Source organism: Herpailurus yagouaroundi, unplaced genomic scaffold (assembly GCF_014898765.1).
Source record: "Herpailurus yagouaroundi ecotype Mexico unplaced genomic scaffold, PumYag 29, whole genome shotgun sequence".
In the NCBI taxonomy this organism is placed as follows: domain Eukaryota; kingdom Metazoa; phylum Chordata; class Mammalia; order Carnivora; family Felidae; genus Herpailurus; species Herpailurus yagouaroundi.
The window spans coordinates 94320334-94340530 of record NW_024412377.1 but is presented as its reverse complement, the minus strand read 5'-3'; the positions used below and the strand labels follow the sequence as shown (position 1 = coordinate 94340530).

Here is a 20197-nt window from a genome sequence, read left to right as displayed (position 1 = left end):
TTTATTAACCTGATCCCTCTGCCATCTGTATTGTTAGCACCTGAGGTCTTAGAAATTTTGGGTTATTTTTAGCAAGACTCAAATTGCCTCACTATCTTTTCGTTTCTTAATAGAAACATTTTAGTTAATTGTAGATACACATGCAGAAATAATCAGAATGATCCCGTGTACATTATACCCACTTTCCTGTGGGTAATCTTGTGATATCTTGTGAATCTATTATATAATATCTCAACCAGGATATTGGCATTGATACAATCCATTAATCTTATTTGAAATTCCCAGTTTTACTTTTTTTGTGTGTTAGTGTGTGTATATTTTTGGTCCTATACATTTTAGCATATGTAGGTTCATGTATCCACTACCAGAGTCAAGATATAGAACCCTTCCATCACCATAAGGATTCCTCATGTTGCCCTTTTGTAACAATAGCTCACCTCCCTCTGCCCACCCCCCAACACTAATCTGTTCTTTGTTCATTTCTAAAATTTTATCATTTCAAAAATGTCCTATAAATGGAATTAAATAGTCTGTAACCTTTCTGGATTGGCTTTATCACTTGCATGATTCCAGGGAGAGTCACCCAGGTAGTTGTGTGTATCAATAGTTTGCTCTTTTGAAGAAGTAACCACCAATACCACAGAAATACAAACAATTGTAAAAGAATATTATGAAAAATTTTATGCCAACAAATTGGACAGCCTAGAAGAAATGGATAAATTCTAAGATGCATATAGCCTACCAAAGCAGAAGCAGGAAGAAATAGAAAATTTGAACAGACCAATTACCAGCAATGAAATTGAGTCAGTAATCAAAAAACTCCCAACAAACAAAAGTCCAGAGCCAGATGGCTTCACAAGTGAATCCTACCAAACATTTAAAAAAGATTTAATACCTATTCTTCCAAACTGTTATAAAAAACAGAAGAGGAATTTTATGAGGCCAGCATTACCTTGATACCAAAGTTGGATAAAGACACCATAAAAAAAAAAAAAAAAAAAAAAAAGAACTACAGGCCAATATCTCTGATGAACACAGATGGAAAAATCCTCAACAAAATACTAACAAAGCAGATCCAACAGTATATAGAAAAATCATTCACCATGATCAAGTGGGTGGGATTTATCCCCAGGATGCAAGAGTGGTTCAGTATTTGCACATCAATCAACAAGATACATCACATCAATAAGAGAAAGGATGAAAACTATATGATTATTTCAATAGTTGCAGAAAAAGCACTTGACAAAGTACAACATCCATTCGTGATAGAAACCCTTAAGAAAATACGTCTAGAGAGAACATACTTCAATATAATAAAGGCCTTATATGAAAAACCCATAGCTAACATCATGCTCAGTGGGGAACACCTGAGAGCTTTTCCCCTAAGGTCAGGAACAAGGCAAGGATGTCTACTCTCTCCACTTTTATTCAACATAGTATTGGGAATATTAGCCACAGCAATTACATAACAAAGAGAAATAAAAGGGATCCAAATTGGTAAGGAAGAAGTAAAACTTTCACTATTTCTATACGATGTGATATATATGTAGAAAACCCTAAAGATTCTACCAAAAAACTATTAGAACTGGTAAATGAATTCAATAAAGTCATAGGATATAAAATCAATGTACAGAAATCTGTTGCATTTCTATACATTAATAGCAAAGTTGAAGAAAGAAATTAAGAAAATGATTCCATTTACAAATGCACCAAAAATAAAGTTTCTAGGAATAAATTTTACCAAAAAGGTGAAAGACCTGTACTCTGAAAATTATAAAACATTGTTGAAAGAAATTGAAGAGGACACAAAGAAATGGAAAGACATTCCAGCTCATGGGTTGGAAGAGCAAATATTGTTAAAATGTTTGCACTACCCATTGTGTACTACACACACATTGCGTCTTCCTTTATCCATTCATCAGTCAATGGACACTTGGTCTGCTTCCATAATTTGACTATTGTAAATAATGCTGCTATAAACATCCGGGTGCATGTATCCCTTTGAATTTGTGTTTTTGTATTCTTTGGGTAAATACCCAGTAATGTGATTACTGGCTTGTAGGGTAGTTCTATTTTTAACTATTTGAGGAACCTCCATACTGTTTTCCAGAATGGCTACACCAGTCTGCATTCCCACCAATAGTACAAGAGGATGCTCCTTTCTCCACCTCCTCCTTAACACCTGCTGTTTCTTGTGTTGTTGATTTTAGCCATTCTGACAAGTATGAGGTGATATCTCATTGTAATTTTGATTTGTGTTTCCATGATGGTGAGTACTGTTGAGCATCTTTTCATGTGTCTGCCATCTGTATGTCTTCTTTGAAAAAACATCTACTCATGTCTTTTGCCCATTTATTAATTAGATTGTTTTGGGTGTTGAATTTTATAAGTATTTTATGTATTTTGATACTAACCCCTTACGAGATATAACATTTGCAAATATCTTCTCCCATTCAGTAGGTTGCCTTTTGGTTTTGCTGATTGTTTCCATCACTTTGCAGAAGCTTTTTATTTTGATGTAGTTCCATTAGTTTATTTTTACTTTTGTTACCCTTACCACAGGAGACATACCTAGAAAGAAGTTGCTATGGGTGATGTCAAAAAGGTTACTACCTCTATTTTCTTCTAGGATTTTTATGGTTTCATGTCTCACATTTAGGTCTTTAATCCATTTTGAGTTTATTTTTGTGTGTGATGTCAGAAAGTGGTCCAATTTCATTATTTTGCATGTGACTGTCCTGGTTTCCCAGCACCATTTGTTGAAGAGACTGTCTTTTTTCCATTAGATATTATTTCCTGCTTTGTCGAAGATTAACTGGTCATGTAGTTGTGTATTCATTTCTGGGTTTTTGTTCTATTGATCTGTGTTACTATTTTTGTCTGGTGCCATACTGTTTTGAACCTACAGCTTTGTAATATAACTTGAAGTCCAGAATTGTGATGCCTCCATCTTTACTTTTCTTTTTCAATGTTGCCTTGGCTTTCTGGGGTCTTTTGTAATAGCATAAAATTTTTAGGATTGTTTGTTCTAGCTCTGTGAAGAATGCTGTTGGTAGTTTGATAGGGATTGCATAAGAATGAAATCTTGCCATTTGCAACAACATGGATAGAGCTAGAGACTTCTATGCTAAGTGAAATAAGCCTGTTTGAGAAAGACAAATACCATATGGTTTCATTCATGTATGGAATTTAAGAAACAAAACAAATGAGCAAAGTGGGGGGGAAAAAAAGAGAAAGAGAGGCAAACCAAGAAATAGACTTTTAACTGTAGAGAACAAACTGATGGTTACCAGGAGGGAGGTGGGGGAAATAGGTGATGGGATTAAAGAATACACTTATTATGTAGAGCAGTGAGTAATGTATAGAATTGTTGAATCACTATTTTGTACACACGAAACTGATATAATACTGTATGTTAACTATACTGGAATTAAAATTTAAAAACTTAACAAAAGTGAAAGCAAAAACAAAATAGTTTGCTCTTTTAATTGCTGAGTAGTGAGATGTATCAGAGTTTGTTTAACCATGACCTATTGAAAGACCTTTGAAATATTTCAAGTTTTGGGCTGTTGTGAGTAAAACTGCTATGAACATTCGTGTACAGTTTTTTTATTGCTCTGAGATAAATGCTCATGAGTACATTGCTGGGTCATATGGTAGTTACATGTTTACTTTCATAACAAATTGCCATATGATTTTATGCTCTAAGCAGCAGTGTATGAAAGATCTAGTTTCTCTGCATCTCCACCATCATTAGAAGGTGTCACTATTTGTTATTTTAGGCATTCTGATAGATACACAGTGATATCTCATTGTAGTTTTAATTTGCATTTCCCTGATGGCTAATGATGTTAAACATCTTTATTTGCCATTTGTTTATTATTTTTTTGGTGATCTTTTGCATTTTTACTCCTCCATTTACTTCTTTTCAGACTTTGTTGTGGGGATAGTGTTGCTGGTGAATTATCTATGAAGTGTGTTGTAGAATACTTAGATGGGAAAAAACAGATTTGCTACTGAATTAGAAAGTACTGTTTACTGTGGTTCTCAACTCAGTGTTAGAGTCTCTGGGAATACAAAGATGAATAAGGCAAGAACCGTAGTCTACAACCATTTGGTACTTTTGGAAGGGAAAGCAGAAAAGATGTAGAAGTCTGAGATTTCCACATTGCATGACACTTGCATGGGCGTCATAACAATGACTGTGAATGATGTAAGGATCCTAGCAGACACAGGTCAAGGATTGAAATTCATTTAATATGAGTTAAGGATGCAAAAATGTCTTTGCCCATAGCTAGCTGCCCAGAGCAGCTAGAGCAGCACTGGGAGACAGCAGCACTCCCAATGAGGAGAGTGCTCAAGTTTCAATCCCCACAGAGGTATCCTGCTGATGAGAATAGTGGTTACAGTGAGAATTCTCATGGCTCTTCAGAAAGTGTGTTCTGTCCCCTCTCTCTTATTCCTTGGGTCTTCTAACTGTTCCAGAGAAACTGGATTTATGCCCAATTGATTACTACTGGCATGTATCTGGCATCAGCCCCAGTGCATACCTGAGTGTTGAATTTGAATTTAGGTGAAGGAAACTTCTTTCTAGGAATTTCATCCTCCCTAGCAGGACTGAGTCTCAGACAGTCTGTATCTGAAGTTTTATGTAGAAATTAGTAACCCAATTCAGTATTTGTTTAAGAATTGGACAGTGATGGTCTAAGACGAGAAATAGTTCAATACAGAAGAATAGGGAATAAACACACACACACACACACACACACACATTTAATTTATAGTAAAGGTAGCATTAAAAAACAATGGGGGAAAGAATGCACTATTAGAAATCATCTGGAAAAAATCCTTACCTCACACCATACACGAAAACACAATTCAGATGGATTAATGATCTAAATGAAATTTAAAAACATGTATTTGTATGCAGAATAAAATTTAACATTTTTGTAATTTTTGAGAGTGAGGTGGGGGTGAAGTAGGAGGCCTTTCTTTTTTAATTGTCAAGTTAGTTAACATACAGTGTAGCCTTGGTTTTAGGAGTAGAACCCAGTGATTCATCTCTTACATATGATACCCAGTGCTCATCCTAAAGAGTGCCCTCCTTAATGCCCATCACCTGTTTAACCCATCTCCCTCCCCACCCTTATCAACCCTCAATTTGTTCTCTGTATTTAAGAGGCTCTTATGGTTTGCCTAAGTAGGAGGCGTTTTAATGAAGACAGACAACTCAGAAGCTGCAAAGAGAAAATGTACAGATTCTACTATATAAAAGTAAAAAAAAAATCTTCAGGATAAAATATATAAGAAACAAGGTTAAAAAGAAAGCTGAATGAAAATGTTATATGTACATATTTATATATGTACTTCTACATATCGCACATATCCTTGCACACCTTTGTTTTTTCTATGATGCAGAGAGATATATCTATATCCAAAATGTTATTTCTAATATACAAAGAGTGTATATAATTTTATAAGAAAGATGCAAACCAGATATCAGAAAAATAGGCAAAAGGATAAGAGCAGGGCAATCAAAGAAGAATGCAAATTGCCAATAACCATATGAATAGATGTTCACTTTCACTAGTAATCAAGAATCTAGAATTTACAACCAAAAAATTATGTTTAAAAATTCATCAGGGGCCCCTGGGTGGCTAAGTCAGTGGAGTGTCTGACTCTTGATTTCGGCTCAGGTCATGATCTCATGGTTTGTGAGATCGAGCCCCATGTCAGGCTCTGCACTGAGTGTGGAGAGCCTGCTTAAGATTCTCTCTGCTTGCTTTCACACGTTCTCTCTCTCTCACAAAATAAAAAAAATAAAAATTCATCACATAGGCAAAATTAATAACAAATAATGTTCAAGTACTTATGGGATATGGAAAAGACATTCTCCTACATTCTTGCTGGGAATATAAATTGATACAGCCTTTTTTTCTGGGGATAGATTGGCAGTATGTATTGAAATTTAAAATGTACATACCCTTTCTTAAAATAATGTCCCCTTTCGGAATCTGTACCACAGAAAAAAGAGGTATAAAAGGATATATGTGCTAAGATATGTATTGAATTATTAGTTGTAGTAGCAGAAAATTATAATCAGCCTAAAATATCTAGCAATATGGACATACTAAAACAAATGACTGAACAAACTATGGCACAGTCATGTATTGAAATACAGTGAAGCCATCAAAAGAAAGGGCAAAATCTATAGTACTGACATGGCCAACATGCTAGGATGCCCATGATTTAATCAATGAATATGTGTATGTGTTGTGATTAAATCAGGGGTGGGTGAGTGGGTGTATGTGTGTGAATGTGTTTGTAGGCGAAAAAATTCTAAAAGTATACACTAATCTGCTAAAAATTATTACATACCTGGGGTATAGAAGTGCTAGGGTGACGGAGATTTCCCTTTTTTTTTATGTACTTGTGCAGTGTTTGCAATTATTTTTTTTGTCACAAAGACATGATGCTTTATAATGTTAAAAAAGAAAAGAAATTATACATAAATGCTGACCAACCTAATCTTTGACCAAAAAGAAAGAATTTGGTTTGAAGAATTGCTTTAAAAGGAGGTACAGGTAACATTGCCTAATGACAGTTCAAATAAACAAACAGAAAAACCTCTTTCTTGCTTCTGGATTAACTTTCTGTATCTGGAATATATATTTCAGTGATTTGTCTCTGGTTATTTAATTCATTGTGTTTAATTGATAGTGTTTACTGGAGTATAGTGAAAAGTATTTTGTACGTATCTTAGGTTGTGATTTATCCAGTATAATATCTCCCCCAATGCATTGACTGTGAGTGGGGAATTAGTAAAGCAGATACGGATCTGGAGAGCAGTCTGTGGCTTTACTTATCTCCACAGGAAACCTTATTTCTTATTGATAAAGTTTGAAATCTTTCCTGTAACTCTTTCCAATTGTTCATTGTTGTTACTATTTTAATGAGAGGTAGAAATGAGCCATACCAACCTGCTTCTTTCCTTTTACTAATTTAATTTCAAAGGAAATTCTTCAGTCCAAATAAATAAGTGAGTGTGGATGGAACCAGATTCTGACTCAACATGTCCAATTAATTGCTTCCAAACATTAAGATAAATTCCTCAGAAACACTCACAAATAATAAAAAAATCCACCAGTAAGGAATGATTAGTGAGAAGTGAGCTGGCTAGAGCCATCTATGCTTACAAAAACTGTATTTAAGTTGACATTAATATTTGCCATCTATTCTGTTATAAATATCAAGATTTATTGTAGAAATATACCACCGATAGCACAATAATAAAGAAAACAGACTCATCTCAGGTTTTGAAATGTACCTAACAAACTCAACCTCTTGCAAAATAACTTTCTTATTCAAAATGGAACTGGGAATTGTTCAGCACACAATGAATCATTTTTTGGCAAGTACAATAGAATCTTTAGGGACATTTCACAGCCTCTTGTTCAATTGTTAGGATGTTTTTAGCTTTCACAGGTAGGGAAGAAGGTAGCTTGTATAGCCATCATCTTGTTGCTAAAATTGTACAGTAAAGATTTTTCAGAGTTGCTGTTGCAATAGATCTTTTTGCCTTTTTCCCCCCCTTCTTGTTTCTTTACCCAGAGCTGCTTTGTCTCTCAAAAACAATCTGGAATTACTTAATGCTGATGTTTTCTGGTTTTACTATTTACCCACGACTCAAATGTTAAACATTAATGTTGGAAACTCCCTTTTCCTTACCTCATAGTCCTATATTTGTTTAACTGTTATTTTGCCAGAAGAAAACCTCCTCTTTTCCCTTTCTGTGTTAATGTACTTTTTTTTTCTTTAAATGACAAACACATTTTCTCTCTCTCTCTCTCTCTCTCTCTCTCTCTCTCTCTTTTTCAGGAGGCTTTAGAACTACCCCTGGATGATTCTGAAGTGACTGAGACCACAACGGGAAGCCAAGTGATTAAATATGAATATCATGTTTTATACTCCTGTAGCTACCAAGTGCCTGTGCTTTACTTTAGGGCAAGCTTTTTAGGTAAGACCATGTCGGAAGCTAAATGTAAATTCATAACATTTATATGTAAGGCAGAAAGCAGATTTAGAAAATTATTCCTGAGAGGAAAAAAAAAATAGAGTTAAAAATAAGAAAAGTGTGGGTGAGGTAAGGTTTTACCAGTAAATTTTCTCATGCTTTAGAAAGAGTATCAAGACTTCAGAGTGAATGATATCATCCCAGCCTTAAGTCTGATCTTCAGATTCTTGGCCTCTTGCCCAACGTTGACTAAGCCCCCCTGGCCCTTTTTCTTTTCTTTAAACAAGTAGGAACAACTTAAAGCTACAATGTTTATATACTTCTAACTTTACAGTAAAAATTTCTTTCAATGTAAGCGATTCCATTAACTCAAAAGCCCCCACGCCTCCTTTTCCAATTGCTAATAATTATTTCAGAAACTGTTTATCAGTTAGTTCAAGCTATGTTTAAAAATAGCACTAACATTTCCTTAGACCATCTATACATCTCCAGTGCCTAAGTTTTCTGAGATGCTGTTACTCAACTCGTTCTCCTTGCCAAAGAAGGTAAAACACCCTGTCTCCTCTGAGGACTTGGCTGATAAAGCTTATTTAATCAGCAGCCACATGAAGTCCTCCCCCCATAGTGCCATGAGGACTCCCCCTTCTTGTCCTCTGCCTAAACCGGATCTGCATTGCGAGGCTCTGCCTCCCCAGCCTACCCTTTCCCCTATTTCTCCTTTTCTATATGGCCTATCTGCAGCATTTTGCATTTTGAACAGCCTTCTAACTTTTTCTGGATAGCTAAGACATCTGAATTTAGCCAGTGATATTTTATTTTTAATTAAAAAGTAGCTTAAGCTGCTTTGAATGTGTATTTGGTAGATTTAATCACTTGCTGCCTTATATTGTTTAATGGTCTCTAATTTTGCAGTGTTGGCGGTTTAACAAGCACTTAGGATTTAAAACACAAGAACAAATTCTCATAGACTCCCTGGTGAGAAGATTTTAATCTGAGGTGCACTTCCTAAGAACTGACAATTTGGGGTAAATTTTCAACATGGGACATGGGGAATTGAGGACACTGATAGTTACTAATTTGTGAACTCTTGCTGCAGGTTTATCCATATGATTATTAAAGGCCTTGAAAACATCCACTTTATTATGTTGTAATTCTATTTGGTTTGGAGTCCAAACATTAAAGGAGGGTTCTTGTCAGTGAACTCTGTTATACTAAAAAGTAGAAGGGGATACATTCATTTACCACGGGGGAGGGAAATATTTTTCTTGTTTTTGGTTTGCAGTGTCTCTACCCAGTACCTTTCTAGATTCAAAGACATATCAAGGCTGCAGGTAGAGGAAATAGGACACCACTTCTTCAATACTGTACTTTCATATAATTAGTATTCACCATAAGCAGTTAATCACCAGAGAAGAGCTCCCAGAGACAAAACAAGTTGTTTAGCTTGTCAGCATTAGGGAATCGGAGGTGTTGAAACATGACTGCTTCTAGCTGGAAGTGGGTCTTGCCGAGGCCGGTGGATGAGCTCATATGTGCACTTTGCTCTTATGTGCCAACAGCTCCCCTTACAGTACAGCACAGTAATTGTTCCTGCAAGTGCGATTATATTTTAATGAAATTTGTGTACTTCCCAAGATCTTTTCTTTATGATGGTTTGCTTTTTCTTCAAAAACAAACAAACAAACAAACAAACATAAATCCCACTAACTCTCTTGGATCCTACCTATATACTTTTAAGACACCCTTTATTTATGCTTAATGAAAGAAAGCCAAAACAAGTCATTTGTTTCATACAGCAGGATTCCTTGTTCCTTCCTCTCTGTTCTGTGTTGTGTGGAATGAGCCCTAGGAATTTTTAAATTCCAGAATTTATTTAGTGTTTATTCAGGTACATTAAAATATCAAATTTAATTTTTTAAAGCATACTGGGTTTTTTCCTGTAGAGAAACATGAAAAATGGTTCTTTCCTTTATCATATTCTAGGTATTTCTTTTCTCTTCTCTGCTAATGTAACCTAATGGACATTCTAAAAATGTTTCGCCCTTTATTCTAGAGTCATAATTTTTCATGTATTCCCCTTATTCCATTCCCATTTCCTGTTACATCTGATTACTCTGGCCCTCCATCTGTTTGTTAAACAAATGTCTGTTAGTGTGGTGAATGGATTCCTAACGTATTCCTCATATTCCAGGTCCAGATTTTTCTTTGTCTCATTCTGAGAGAGTTCCGACCTAGAAAGAGGATGATTATAAAATTTCTTGCTCAGGGGTCTTTTTGTTGCTTCAGAAATAGTTCACTTAGCCTTGTTTTTCACAGATATTTAGAATTTCTTTTCCATTTGATTGTTAGTAAAAATTTAGTTTCTCTGCTCTGATCTGAATTTTCTTCTGATATTTCTTTTTGTGTTTTGTTTTGTTTTGTTTTGTTTTTTAGGTAAAGCAGTTAGTAGTAATAGTTCCCATTTAAATTGATAGGACCTTTTCTTTTATGGTTTAGACTCCAGAAGAAATATTTATTGTGTTTCTTGAAATGCAGACACATTGAATTGTGAATGGGAATACTTCTTATTCCTCTGTACTGGCCAATGACCACCATGCCAACTATTGCCTAGGACTCAGCTAACATGGCACTTGCTCTGGTCACTTATTGTCATATCATTTCACATCATATCATATATAATATCACAAGTTTCACTGTAACAGAACTATTTGTTTGCTTGTCCCCTGTAAAATAATAAGTTAGAAGGTGGAGCTGTAAGGTAAAAAGAGGGAGGAAGGAAATTGATAGTGAGTATCTACAACCTACAAAGTGATAAGCTTTATTCATAGCAGTGGTGTGTGTGTGTGTGTGTGTGTGTGTGTGTGTGTGTGCATGTGTGTAATACATATATGACATTTGTTATTTCTCTTACTCATTTTGATACCCACAGTATCAACTGTGATACAGTATCAGTAAGTATTACTCAATGAACCAATGATGAAGAATTTCTAACCATTTCTGCATACAACCCAAAGATGGAAACCTTGTGATGGGGTCTTATTTGAACTGCTCTGGAGGGTTATAAGGAAGAGAGTGATGCTGTTGTCTCCAGGAACTTCAGGACCCAAAACAACTACATATCGTTACTCTTTAGTCTGATGCGTCTCAGAGACTGCATGAGTGGTTGACTAAGGAAAAAAGAGTCCTGAGTACTCAAGGGGTGGGCATCCAAACTCGCTGGGCAGCTGCCCTGCTTCTTTAAACACATATTTTTTATTTGCTCCTTGAAGGCAGACAGCCAAATTATGACACATTCTGCTGCTGAGTGAGCACCTCTCATTCCTACTACTTGGGCATTTAGGATCCCAGTTCCCTAGGGGGTAACATGGGTTTAAGAGAAGAACTAAGTCCTTCCCAGTATTCTTCTTTTTCTAACTCCTTTTCCAATTTTAAGTTTGGAGGGGGCAGTGGAACACACTTAATACATTTGTTACCCAGCAGTGGGTGAGAGGTAACTGCCCTTCTGTGTAGTAATAATAAATACTGTACATTCAAATAGTGCTTGGCAGTTTATGAAGTCCATTCTTAGAAAAACACTGACATTTTCAAGTGCTCACTAACGGCCCCCCCAACCACTATTTTTTTTAATGTTTATTTATTTTTTGAGAGACATAGAGAGACAGAGCACACGTTGGGGAGGGGCAGAGAGAGAAGGAGACACAGAATCTGAAACATGCTCCAGGCTCCCAGCTGTCAGCACAGAGCCCGACGTGGGGCTCAAACTCACAAACCATGAGATCATGACCTGAGCCATGATGTCAGATGCTTAACCGACTGAGCCACCCAGGCACTCCCCTCCCCCCGCCACCACTATTTTTGAAGCACGTTGTGGTAGAGAAGTATTTATATCATGCAGAAGGCTTTGTGTATTGCCCATCATTTCAGGACCTTTTTGTGTCCCATTTTTCCTTTTGGAGGGCTTGGTTTTGGTCAAAAGCTTATGGCAAGTGTTAGAAATGTAGTGAAAACCTTAGGCATGTACATAATGTCTTAGGGCTTCACCAGAGTCCTAAGCTTACATAGTTTTCCTTTTCATTACAACTAGAGATTTCTATATTTATTTCAGCTTGAATTCTGATTTATTCCTGCTCTGTCTTTCTTCTTTTCCTTTGTTCTCAATCTCTATTGAAAAATAGACCAAGTGGTTCTTCTCATTTTCAAAATATTTAATTCTTTGGCTGACATATGGGTTCTTCTTGGGAACTGTTTTGACATATTTCTTTAATTAGTCAGTAGGGCTGCTTTTGAATAGGGAAGGAAACATTTCTTCCATTCAGCAACTGAATGTCTGTTCTTTCTGGAGATCCATTCTATTATTGGCCCAGGGAGTAAGTGTATAGAATTAAAAATGTAACCCAGATATTTCATGTGGAAGATTTGTCTACTTGTTATACGCCTAAAGGATGCTTATTGAGAAACAGGGAGAAAGGAATAGCCAAAGAATGATTCACTCTCAAAGGCAGTATGAACCAAACCATGATAAAGGCCAGAATAAAGGGAGAATAATGGAAAGTTTGGACTTAGAGCAGTGTGTAAATCATCAAAGAAGAAGAGTAAGAGGCTTGTTCATGGTCTGGAACAAGAAGTCATCTTTGGAATGCATTCCACAGAAGAGAATAGCCTTCTATGCATTCCATAGAAGAGAATAGCAGGAAAACAGAAAGATGGAGCTGGAGGACGTTGGGGAATAAAAGTAAAATATCCACAGCTCCGTCCAACAGCTTGGAAGGGAAGGTAACAGGTTGGTTTTTCTGAAGAGGCTGGGAAAAACATTGGAGAAGATGAGGAGGGTGAGTGCCAAGCTATAGAGCTGGAGAGAGGATGGCATATTTGGGGAACAGTGAGAGACCAGTTTGAAGTACAGGTTTCCTTAGGATGAGCTGTGGAAGAAATGTTTTTAAAGATACGTTGAGGTCAAATTATGACAGAGATAATGGGTTGGAAGGGGTTGCCAGCACAGTGAGAGCTAAGGCAGCTTGTTGAACAGTAAAGAAAAGTTGGATTAGAGAGGTATTTAAAGATCGAGGCAAAAATGATTCTAGTTAATTATTTACAATAAGCAGAAACTAGAAAATGATTTGACAGGTAATTTAGAGTCTTATTTGATTGCAGAGAATCTTTAAGGAAGTTCATGTATTTATATAAGTTAGTAAATCTAGCCACAGCCATGATAATGGAATGGAACATGAATTTTAGTAAGTTGAAAAGAGATTCTAGGGATTGAAATGAAATTTAAAGAGCAAACAGTGAAAGTTATTAAGAAATAATGAAAAACTATTTAACTCATACAAAGATATTCAAATTGAAAAATCCAAACAATAGAGGATGTTTAACAAGAATTATTTGTTGAACCATGTAAATGCTTGAAACAATATGGGGAGTTAAGATGCTGGCTTAGGACATATGATGGGAATAGAATCCCATTGAAAAATCAAGCCCTGGTTTAAGAATGTATTAAAGAAAAAAATGTGAGAGAAATGTGAAACAAAACTACAGGGAGAGCTAATTAGCCAAAAGGTTCATTCTAACTTGTGTTAGTACAAAACACCACATTCACAAAAAGCAACAGATTTTAAGTGGATCTAGAGATGAAAAGAAGACATGAAAAGGTAAGTTTATTTTCTTACCTGTGAGAGACTATGTTTTAGCTTTCCTAGACAGGTGGATGCTTGTGTTGTGCTCCATAAAGAAGAAACATTTCTTTGCTTACTCTTGGCAAATGGGTCCTATGTGAAACAGCCTTTAAAAACATACATAAGTGCATACTGTATGCACAGCACAAAAACTCATTTGCCTATTTTCTAAATCTGGTGAAAAAATACCACTGTTCAATTTGAAGCTAGGTTATTGCTTTCCTCCTTCTTTAAAGTCATCAAAGCAGAGTTCTTTAAATCCATATATTAGGTGCTATGCTAAGAAGGTGGGGACTGCCTTTTCTGTAGGGAGAGGATCAAGTTAGATGGATACTCAAGGTACTTCTATACAGCATAGTAGGTCCAAGTGCTGGAGGTACCGAGGTTTGAAGAGAGCCAGGAGTCCAAAATGCTGAGTACTGGGATGCCGGACCATGAGGTTGGAATCAAAGCCTCAGAACACTTTGGGTAGAGTGCCTTCTGTTTCAGAACTAGTAGACCTAACCTCGTAGATATTCATCTGGTGATTTGGTCCTTGGAGTGCCGATGAATAGGTAGGTATCAATTCAAAATCGGTATCTTGGGTATGTTGTGGACCCAACGTTGCTTCCCTTGGGACATTTTCTGATTAAGAAATTCCTCAAGAAGGTTTTGTATGTACTTCCACTAGGTAAGTATTTAACTTAATTTAAATGAGAGATTATAGGATCACTTGCATTATTACTAGTTTTTAACACAATATGTGGACTGTTTATGGTGACTCAAAATCAGTACTTTTGGAGGCTTCTGAGTGGCTCAATAGTGTCCTACCTCAATAAGTGTCCTACTTCAGCTCAGGGCACCATTTAACAGTTAATGAGTTCGAGCCCTGTGTCAAGCTCTGTGCTGACAGCTTAGAGCCTGGAGCCTGTTTCAGATTCTGTCTCTCTCTCTCTCTCTCTCTCTCTCTCTCTCTCAAAAATAAATAAACATTAGGGTGCCTCAGTGACTCCTTTGGTTGAGCATCCAACTTCAGCTCAGGTCATGATCTTGTGGTTCGTGGGTTCGAGCGCCATGTCAGGCTCTGAGCTGACAGCTCGAAGCCTGGAGCCTGCTTCAGATTCTGTGTCTCCCTCTCTCTCCGCCCCTCCCTTGCTCGCCCTGTGTGTGTATCTCTCTCTCTCTCTGTCCAAAGTAAACATTAAAAAACTACATAAAAATAAATAAATAAACAAACAAACAAACATTAAAAAATTACTCCTTTTTGTCCTGTTGGCCATATTTCTCATAAAAATAGATTGCAACCTACATACACTTTCTCATGTAATTGAAAGATATATTTGTTTTCTACTCAAATTACTAGACAAATATATAACATTTAAAAAATTTGCACTGGTAATTTTAAAAATACATAATGATTAAGCAAGTCTTTTAAACCATTTGTCTGGGCTATATTTGTTAGGTATACTTGGTTGCAAATAATTGGAGCTGACCATGATAAACAAAAAAAGGATTTCTTGGAAAGGTAGAACTTAGAGTTATCTGAATGCATTAGAATGACAGGAATGTGTGCCTTCCTTTGGCTTCAGTGGTGAGAAGTGGGGCTCTGCCTTCTACTTATTTTGGAATTTCTCTCCCAAGTTGCAAGTATGTTTGGATACTGAAAAATAAAATATCCACTCTATCTGCATCTACTTAATACTATAGATTTATATAATCATGTTTTTTAAATTTATTTATTTATTTATTTGTTTATTTGAGAGAGAAAGAGAGAGGCACATGGGGGAGGGGCAGAGAGAGAAAGAATCCCAAACAGGCCCCATACTCAGTGCAGAGCCCCATGCAAGGCTCAATTTCATGACCGTGAGATCATGACCTGAGTGGAAATCATGAGTTGGACGCTGAACTGACTGAGCTGGCCAGGTGCCCCCAAGCATGTTTTTTTTTAATATAAATTGTGATTTTTTTTTTATCATGATTGTTCAGTCTTTATTCTTAGTAGTAATTGTGCTAATTGCTGTAGAAATAATGTTGAATGTTCATCTATCCAACCATTCAAAAATATTTGTGCACAAGGCATGAAGGTGTCTGTGGGATACAGAGATGAATAAAGGAAATCAGAGATGGATGATGCCCTCAAGGAGCATATGGTCTAGTGAGGGAAACAAGACAGGTCTGAAATTCACTAACAAGGACAATATGTTAATAGCCATAATAGAGGTAAAAATTGCCACCACGAAGCGTAGATCGGTGGTTGCCAGGGGCTGGGCAGTAGGGGAAATGAGGAAATGTTGGCTCAAGGGTACAGATTTTCGTTTATAAGATAAGTAGTTCTGGGGATCTAATATACAGCATGGTGTCTATCATTAACAATATTTTATTGTACACCTGAAAGTTAACTAAGAGAGTACATTCTAAATGTTCTAACCACACACATACAAATGGTTAACTATGCGAGGTGATGGATGTGATAACTAACCTTTTGTGGTAAACGTTTCCTAATATATACATATATTAAGTCATGTTGTATACCTTAAAGTTACACAATTTTATATGTCCATTATATCTCAGTAAAGCTGGGGGGAAAACTGCTACCAGGGCTCAGAGAGCAGAGATTATCTTGAGCTGGAGTGATTAAGAGAGATCTTGGCTGGACTTGGGATTTGTCCATGCAGTGATGAGTGAAAGAGCAGGACAGCCTAGTAAGAAACCCAGGAAAGGCAAAATTCTAGATACTCCTAGGTTAGGCAGTGTTAGTGGAGACCACTAGTGACAACTACAACAGCATGACCAATATGTGTGCATTGCTTTATGGTTTGCACAGAGCTCCTGGGTAGCGACAGAGTGTAGCGGTAAAAGTGCAGGGTCTGGAGCCAGAAAGCATTGGTTCTGATTCCTAGCTCTGCTACTAACGAACTGCAGTTATCTAACTTTTTTTTTTCTGTCATTCAAAAAAAAAGTTTTTTTGAGATAATAATAATCATAGTAGTAATACCTACTTCATAGAGTTTTGAGGTTTGTAAGCTGATACATGAAATGGGGCTTGGCATGTAGTACCTTTCAATAATGCTAGCTATGTTGGGGCACCTGGGTGGCTTAGTTGGTTAAACTTCTGACTCTTGATTTCCGCTCAGGTCATGATCTCATGGTGGTTAGTGAGATTGAGCCCTGCATTGGGCTATAAATAAATAAATAAATAAATAAATAAATAAATAAATAAAAACATTAAAAAAATAATGCTAGGTGTGGTGTGTATCTTGATCCTCACAATAACGTTGTAAAATAGGAGCTGGTATTATCCTTGTGCACATGCATAAAAACTGAGTGCTCGGAGGGGTTAAATGATTTATTCAAAGGTACGTAGAAAACTATGGGATTGAGACTCCAACTCTTTAGCTCATTTTTTACTGCATGATGCAGTAACCAAAATTTAGGAAACATGTAGGTTAACTGATGTCGTATGTAAGTAAAGAGAAGTTTCCATAATCTGTATTTTTGGAATTTTTTTTTAGGTTTCCTGAGATTAATAAAGACACAAAATGATAGAAATGTACATAGGAATAAATAAAAATTACAGAATTAGGCAGCATAGTTTCTGGTATGAATGTACATGAACAATTAACACTCATTTCATATCACAATATAATTTTCTCACTGAAGCAAAAATGAATTTTCCCCTTTGGTGGAGCATCATCTCTGCCTTACTGTGGAGTATGACATGAATTTTATATCCTTCAAACCTCTCTTGAAGACAGTATATTGAATAATGACAGATTTCATTGTGAATAATACACCCTTTCCTTTTTATTTCTAGTGACCACGTTCAGAACATTATTATTCAACTTACTGTAAATAATGTATACTCTCTGTAATCTTCATTTTAGGAGTTATGAAATTTTAGTGAAACCATGCACAATAGGATAAAGGTGACTTCTGCGTGCTTGTGCTAGAGTTAGGTGGTGCCGGTGAAATATCTCATGCTGTTATTTGATTCATGAAAACTAATAGCCCTGAGAAATTTAATTTAGAGAGCCGCACATTTTGAGTAATATATAGATTACTTGACATGTAGGTTATTATTCAATTGAGAGATTTTATATGAAAATTGTTAAATTAAATGCTACTGGCAGTTGCTAAAGATTGTACTTTTTAATTATTCTATTTTTCATCCAATGTCTCTTCTTCTTTTGTCATTGACATTCTAGGTTGCTGACAGAATATTCCTTTAGCTCAGATGTGTATTGTCATTCCAGGAGATAGAGGCACACAGTAGGCACTCTATAAACACTTGTTAAATAAATGACCTTAATTTACCATGCTTGCTTTGTAGGTTGCCGCTGAAATTATTTCAGCTTCTACTTCAATTTTTCAAGTATGCAAGGGATTTTACTGAGCTTCTCAGCCTCAGTGTGATTAATGAGATTTCTAAGCATGTTAAAATTGGTGCTATCGAATATCTTAGGTCTAAAACTAGGGAGTTGTTGATTGAGTATGCTTATGTCATATCTGACTGAGGCCAGACAGAAAAAATAGACCCTCTTAGCATGATTTAAAGTTTCTGATTGAAGATACCTTCAACTGAACATGAAGGCACATTATAATGTGTTTCATGAGCTTAACTAAATATTTACTTATGCCCACGATTTTATGTTAAGTTAAAGTTTCAGGTCTTTGGTTTTCTTTCTTTTTTTTTTTAAATTTTTTTTTAACGTTTATTTATTTTTGAGACAGAGACAGAGCAAAGAGAGAGGGGGACACAGAACCGGAAGCAGGCTCCAGGCTCTGAGCCATCAGCCCAGAGCCCGACGTGGGGCTCGAACTCACGGACCGCGAGATCGTGACCTGAGCTGAAGTCTGACGCTTAACTGACTAAGCCACCCAGGCGCCTCAGGTCTTTGGTTTTCATAAATAGATAGATTCAAAATCACAAAGTCCAGGGGTACCTGGGTGGCTCAGTCATTTGAATGTCTGACCCTTGATTTCAGCTCAGGTCATGATCTCAGGGTCATGGGATCGAGCCCCATGTTGGGCTCTGCACTGAGCATGGAGCTTGCTTGGGATTCTCTCTCTCTCTCTCTCTCTCTCTCTCTCTCTCTCTCCCCCTCTCCCCAGCTTGTGCATGCTCTGTCTAAAATTTAAAAAAAAATCACAAAGTTCTTTAAAGAACTGTAACATTTAAGCTCTACTTCTATGACATGATTTTTTAAATCTATTTGATGATCTCAGTTTAATGGTTTCACTGGAATTTCTGAAGTTTCCATTTGGTTTTGAAATAATTAGAGTCACAATAATATTTTGAATATATTTTATGATTAGGTCAAACATTTTTGTTTTTGCATAAAAGATCATAAAACTAACTTTCGTATGTCTTTGATCATGAGGGTAAGAGCTGTGACTGGGCACATTGATGATAAAGGGTTAGGGAAAAGAACCCACATCATAATTCATTAAGTTATTATTGTCATATGTGTATGCGGGAGGCAAAGCTATATTTCCCAAATCATCTGCAGTGGAAATGGTCAGCAGAAGCTGGAGAGATTGGCACTCTTGTCAGAGTAGCTAGTATAAGCACTCATTTAAGCATCATTAATCCTTTTTTTTTTAATACTTATTTATTTTGAGAGAGAGAGAGTCAGAGCGTGATCAAGGGAGTGGCAGAGAGAGAGGGAGACACAAAATCTGAAGCAGGCTTCAGGCTCTGAGCTGTCAGCACAGAGCCCGACATGGGCCTTGAACTCACGAGCCATGAGATCCTGACCTGAGCCAAAGTCCTATGCTCAACCGACTGAGCCACCCAGGCACCCAATTCATGTTTTTTTAAAGAGCATATTATTAATATATTTTTTTTATTTTAGAGAGAGATGGCATGAGTCATGGAGAGAGAGAGGGAGAAAGAGAGAGAGACACACACACAACAGAGAGAATCTCAAGCAGGCTGCATGCTCATCGTGCAGCCCGACACAGCTTGATCCCACAAGCCTCCCACATACACATAAGACAATAATGAGTTAATAAAATATGATGTGGGTTCTTTTCTCTAAGCCTTTACCATGTGCCCAGTCACAGCTCATACCTTCAGGATCACGAGCTGAGCTGAAATCAAGAGTCGGATGCTCAAATGACTGAGCCAGCCAGGCGTCTTAGTACGTGTGTTTTTAAACATTCTGTAAATGCGTTAGAGGATTTAATCACATCTATTCACTTAAAAAACACTGTTCTCTTTCTAGCAGGTAGGTAGCACTGTTACAAACATGCATGTAGGAGTATCATGCATCCTTTTATGCTTTGAACTTATTATTTTTAACTCTGTAATTATCTGTTATTCTAAGTTGAGCAGATCATTTTTTTAATTCCTCTGTTGTAATATGTTAGCTTTTTTTCCCTGTAAATTTGGTGTTGTCTGAAAATTTATGTCACATACCCTCAACTCTAGCATCAAATCTGATGAAAATATTTTATACCATTTGTTCTGGGTCTTTCCACATTGCTGCTAGCTGCTGATTATTGCATTTTGTATGAATGGTTACAGCAG

General features: G+C 36.5%; 1 protein-coding gene across 10 annotated transcripts in view; it reads left to right on the top strand.

Moving 5' to 3' along the window:
* ATG10 (autophagy related 10) overlaps positions 1-20197 on the top strand; it is a 267932-nt gene that overhangs the window by 158861 nt on the left and 88874 nt on the right. For all 10 annotated transcript variants that reach the window (XR_005782828.1, XR_005782863.1, XM_040449437.1 and 7 more), the window contains one exon: positions 7879-8017. Coding sequence is in view for 8 of the 10 variants with exons in the window: in XM_040449437.1 (XP_040305371.1) it covers positions 7879-8017 (139 nt within the window). In the remaining 2 variants the exon portion in view is untranslated. The remainder of the gene's footprint in view (positions 1-7878; positions 8018-20197) is intronic.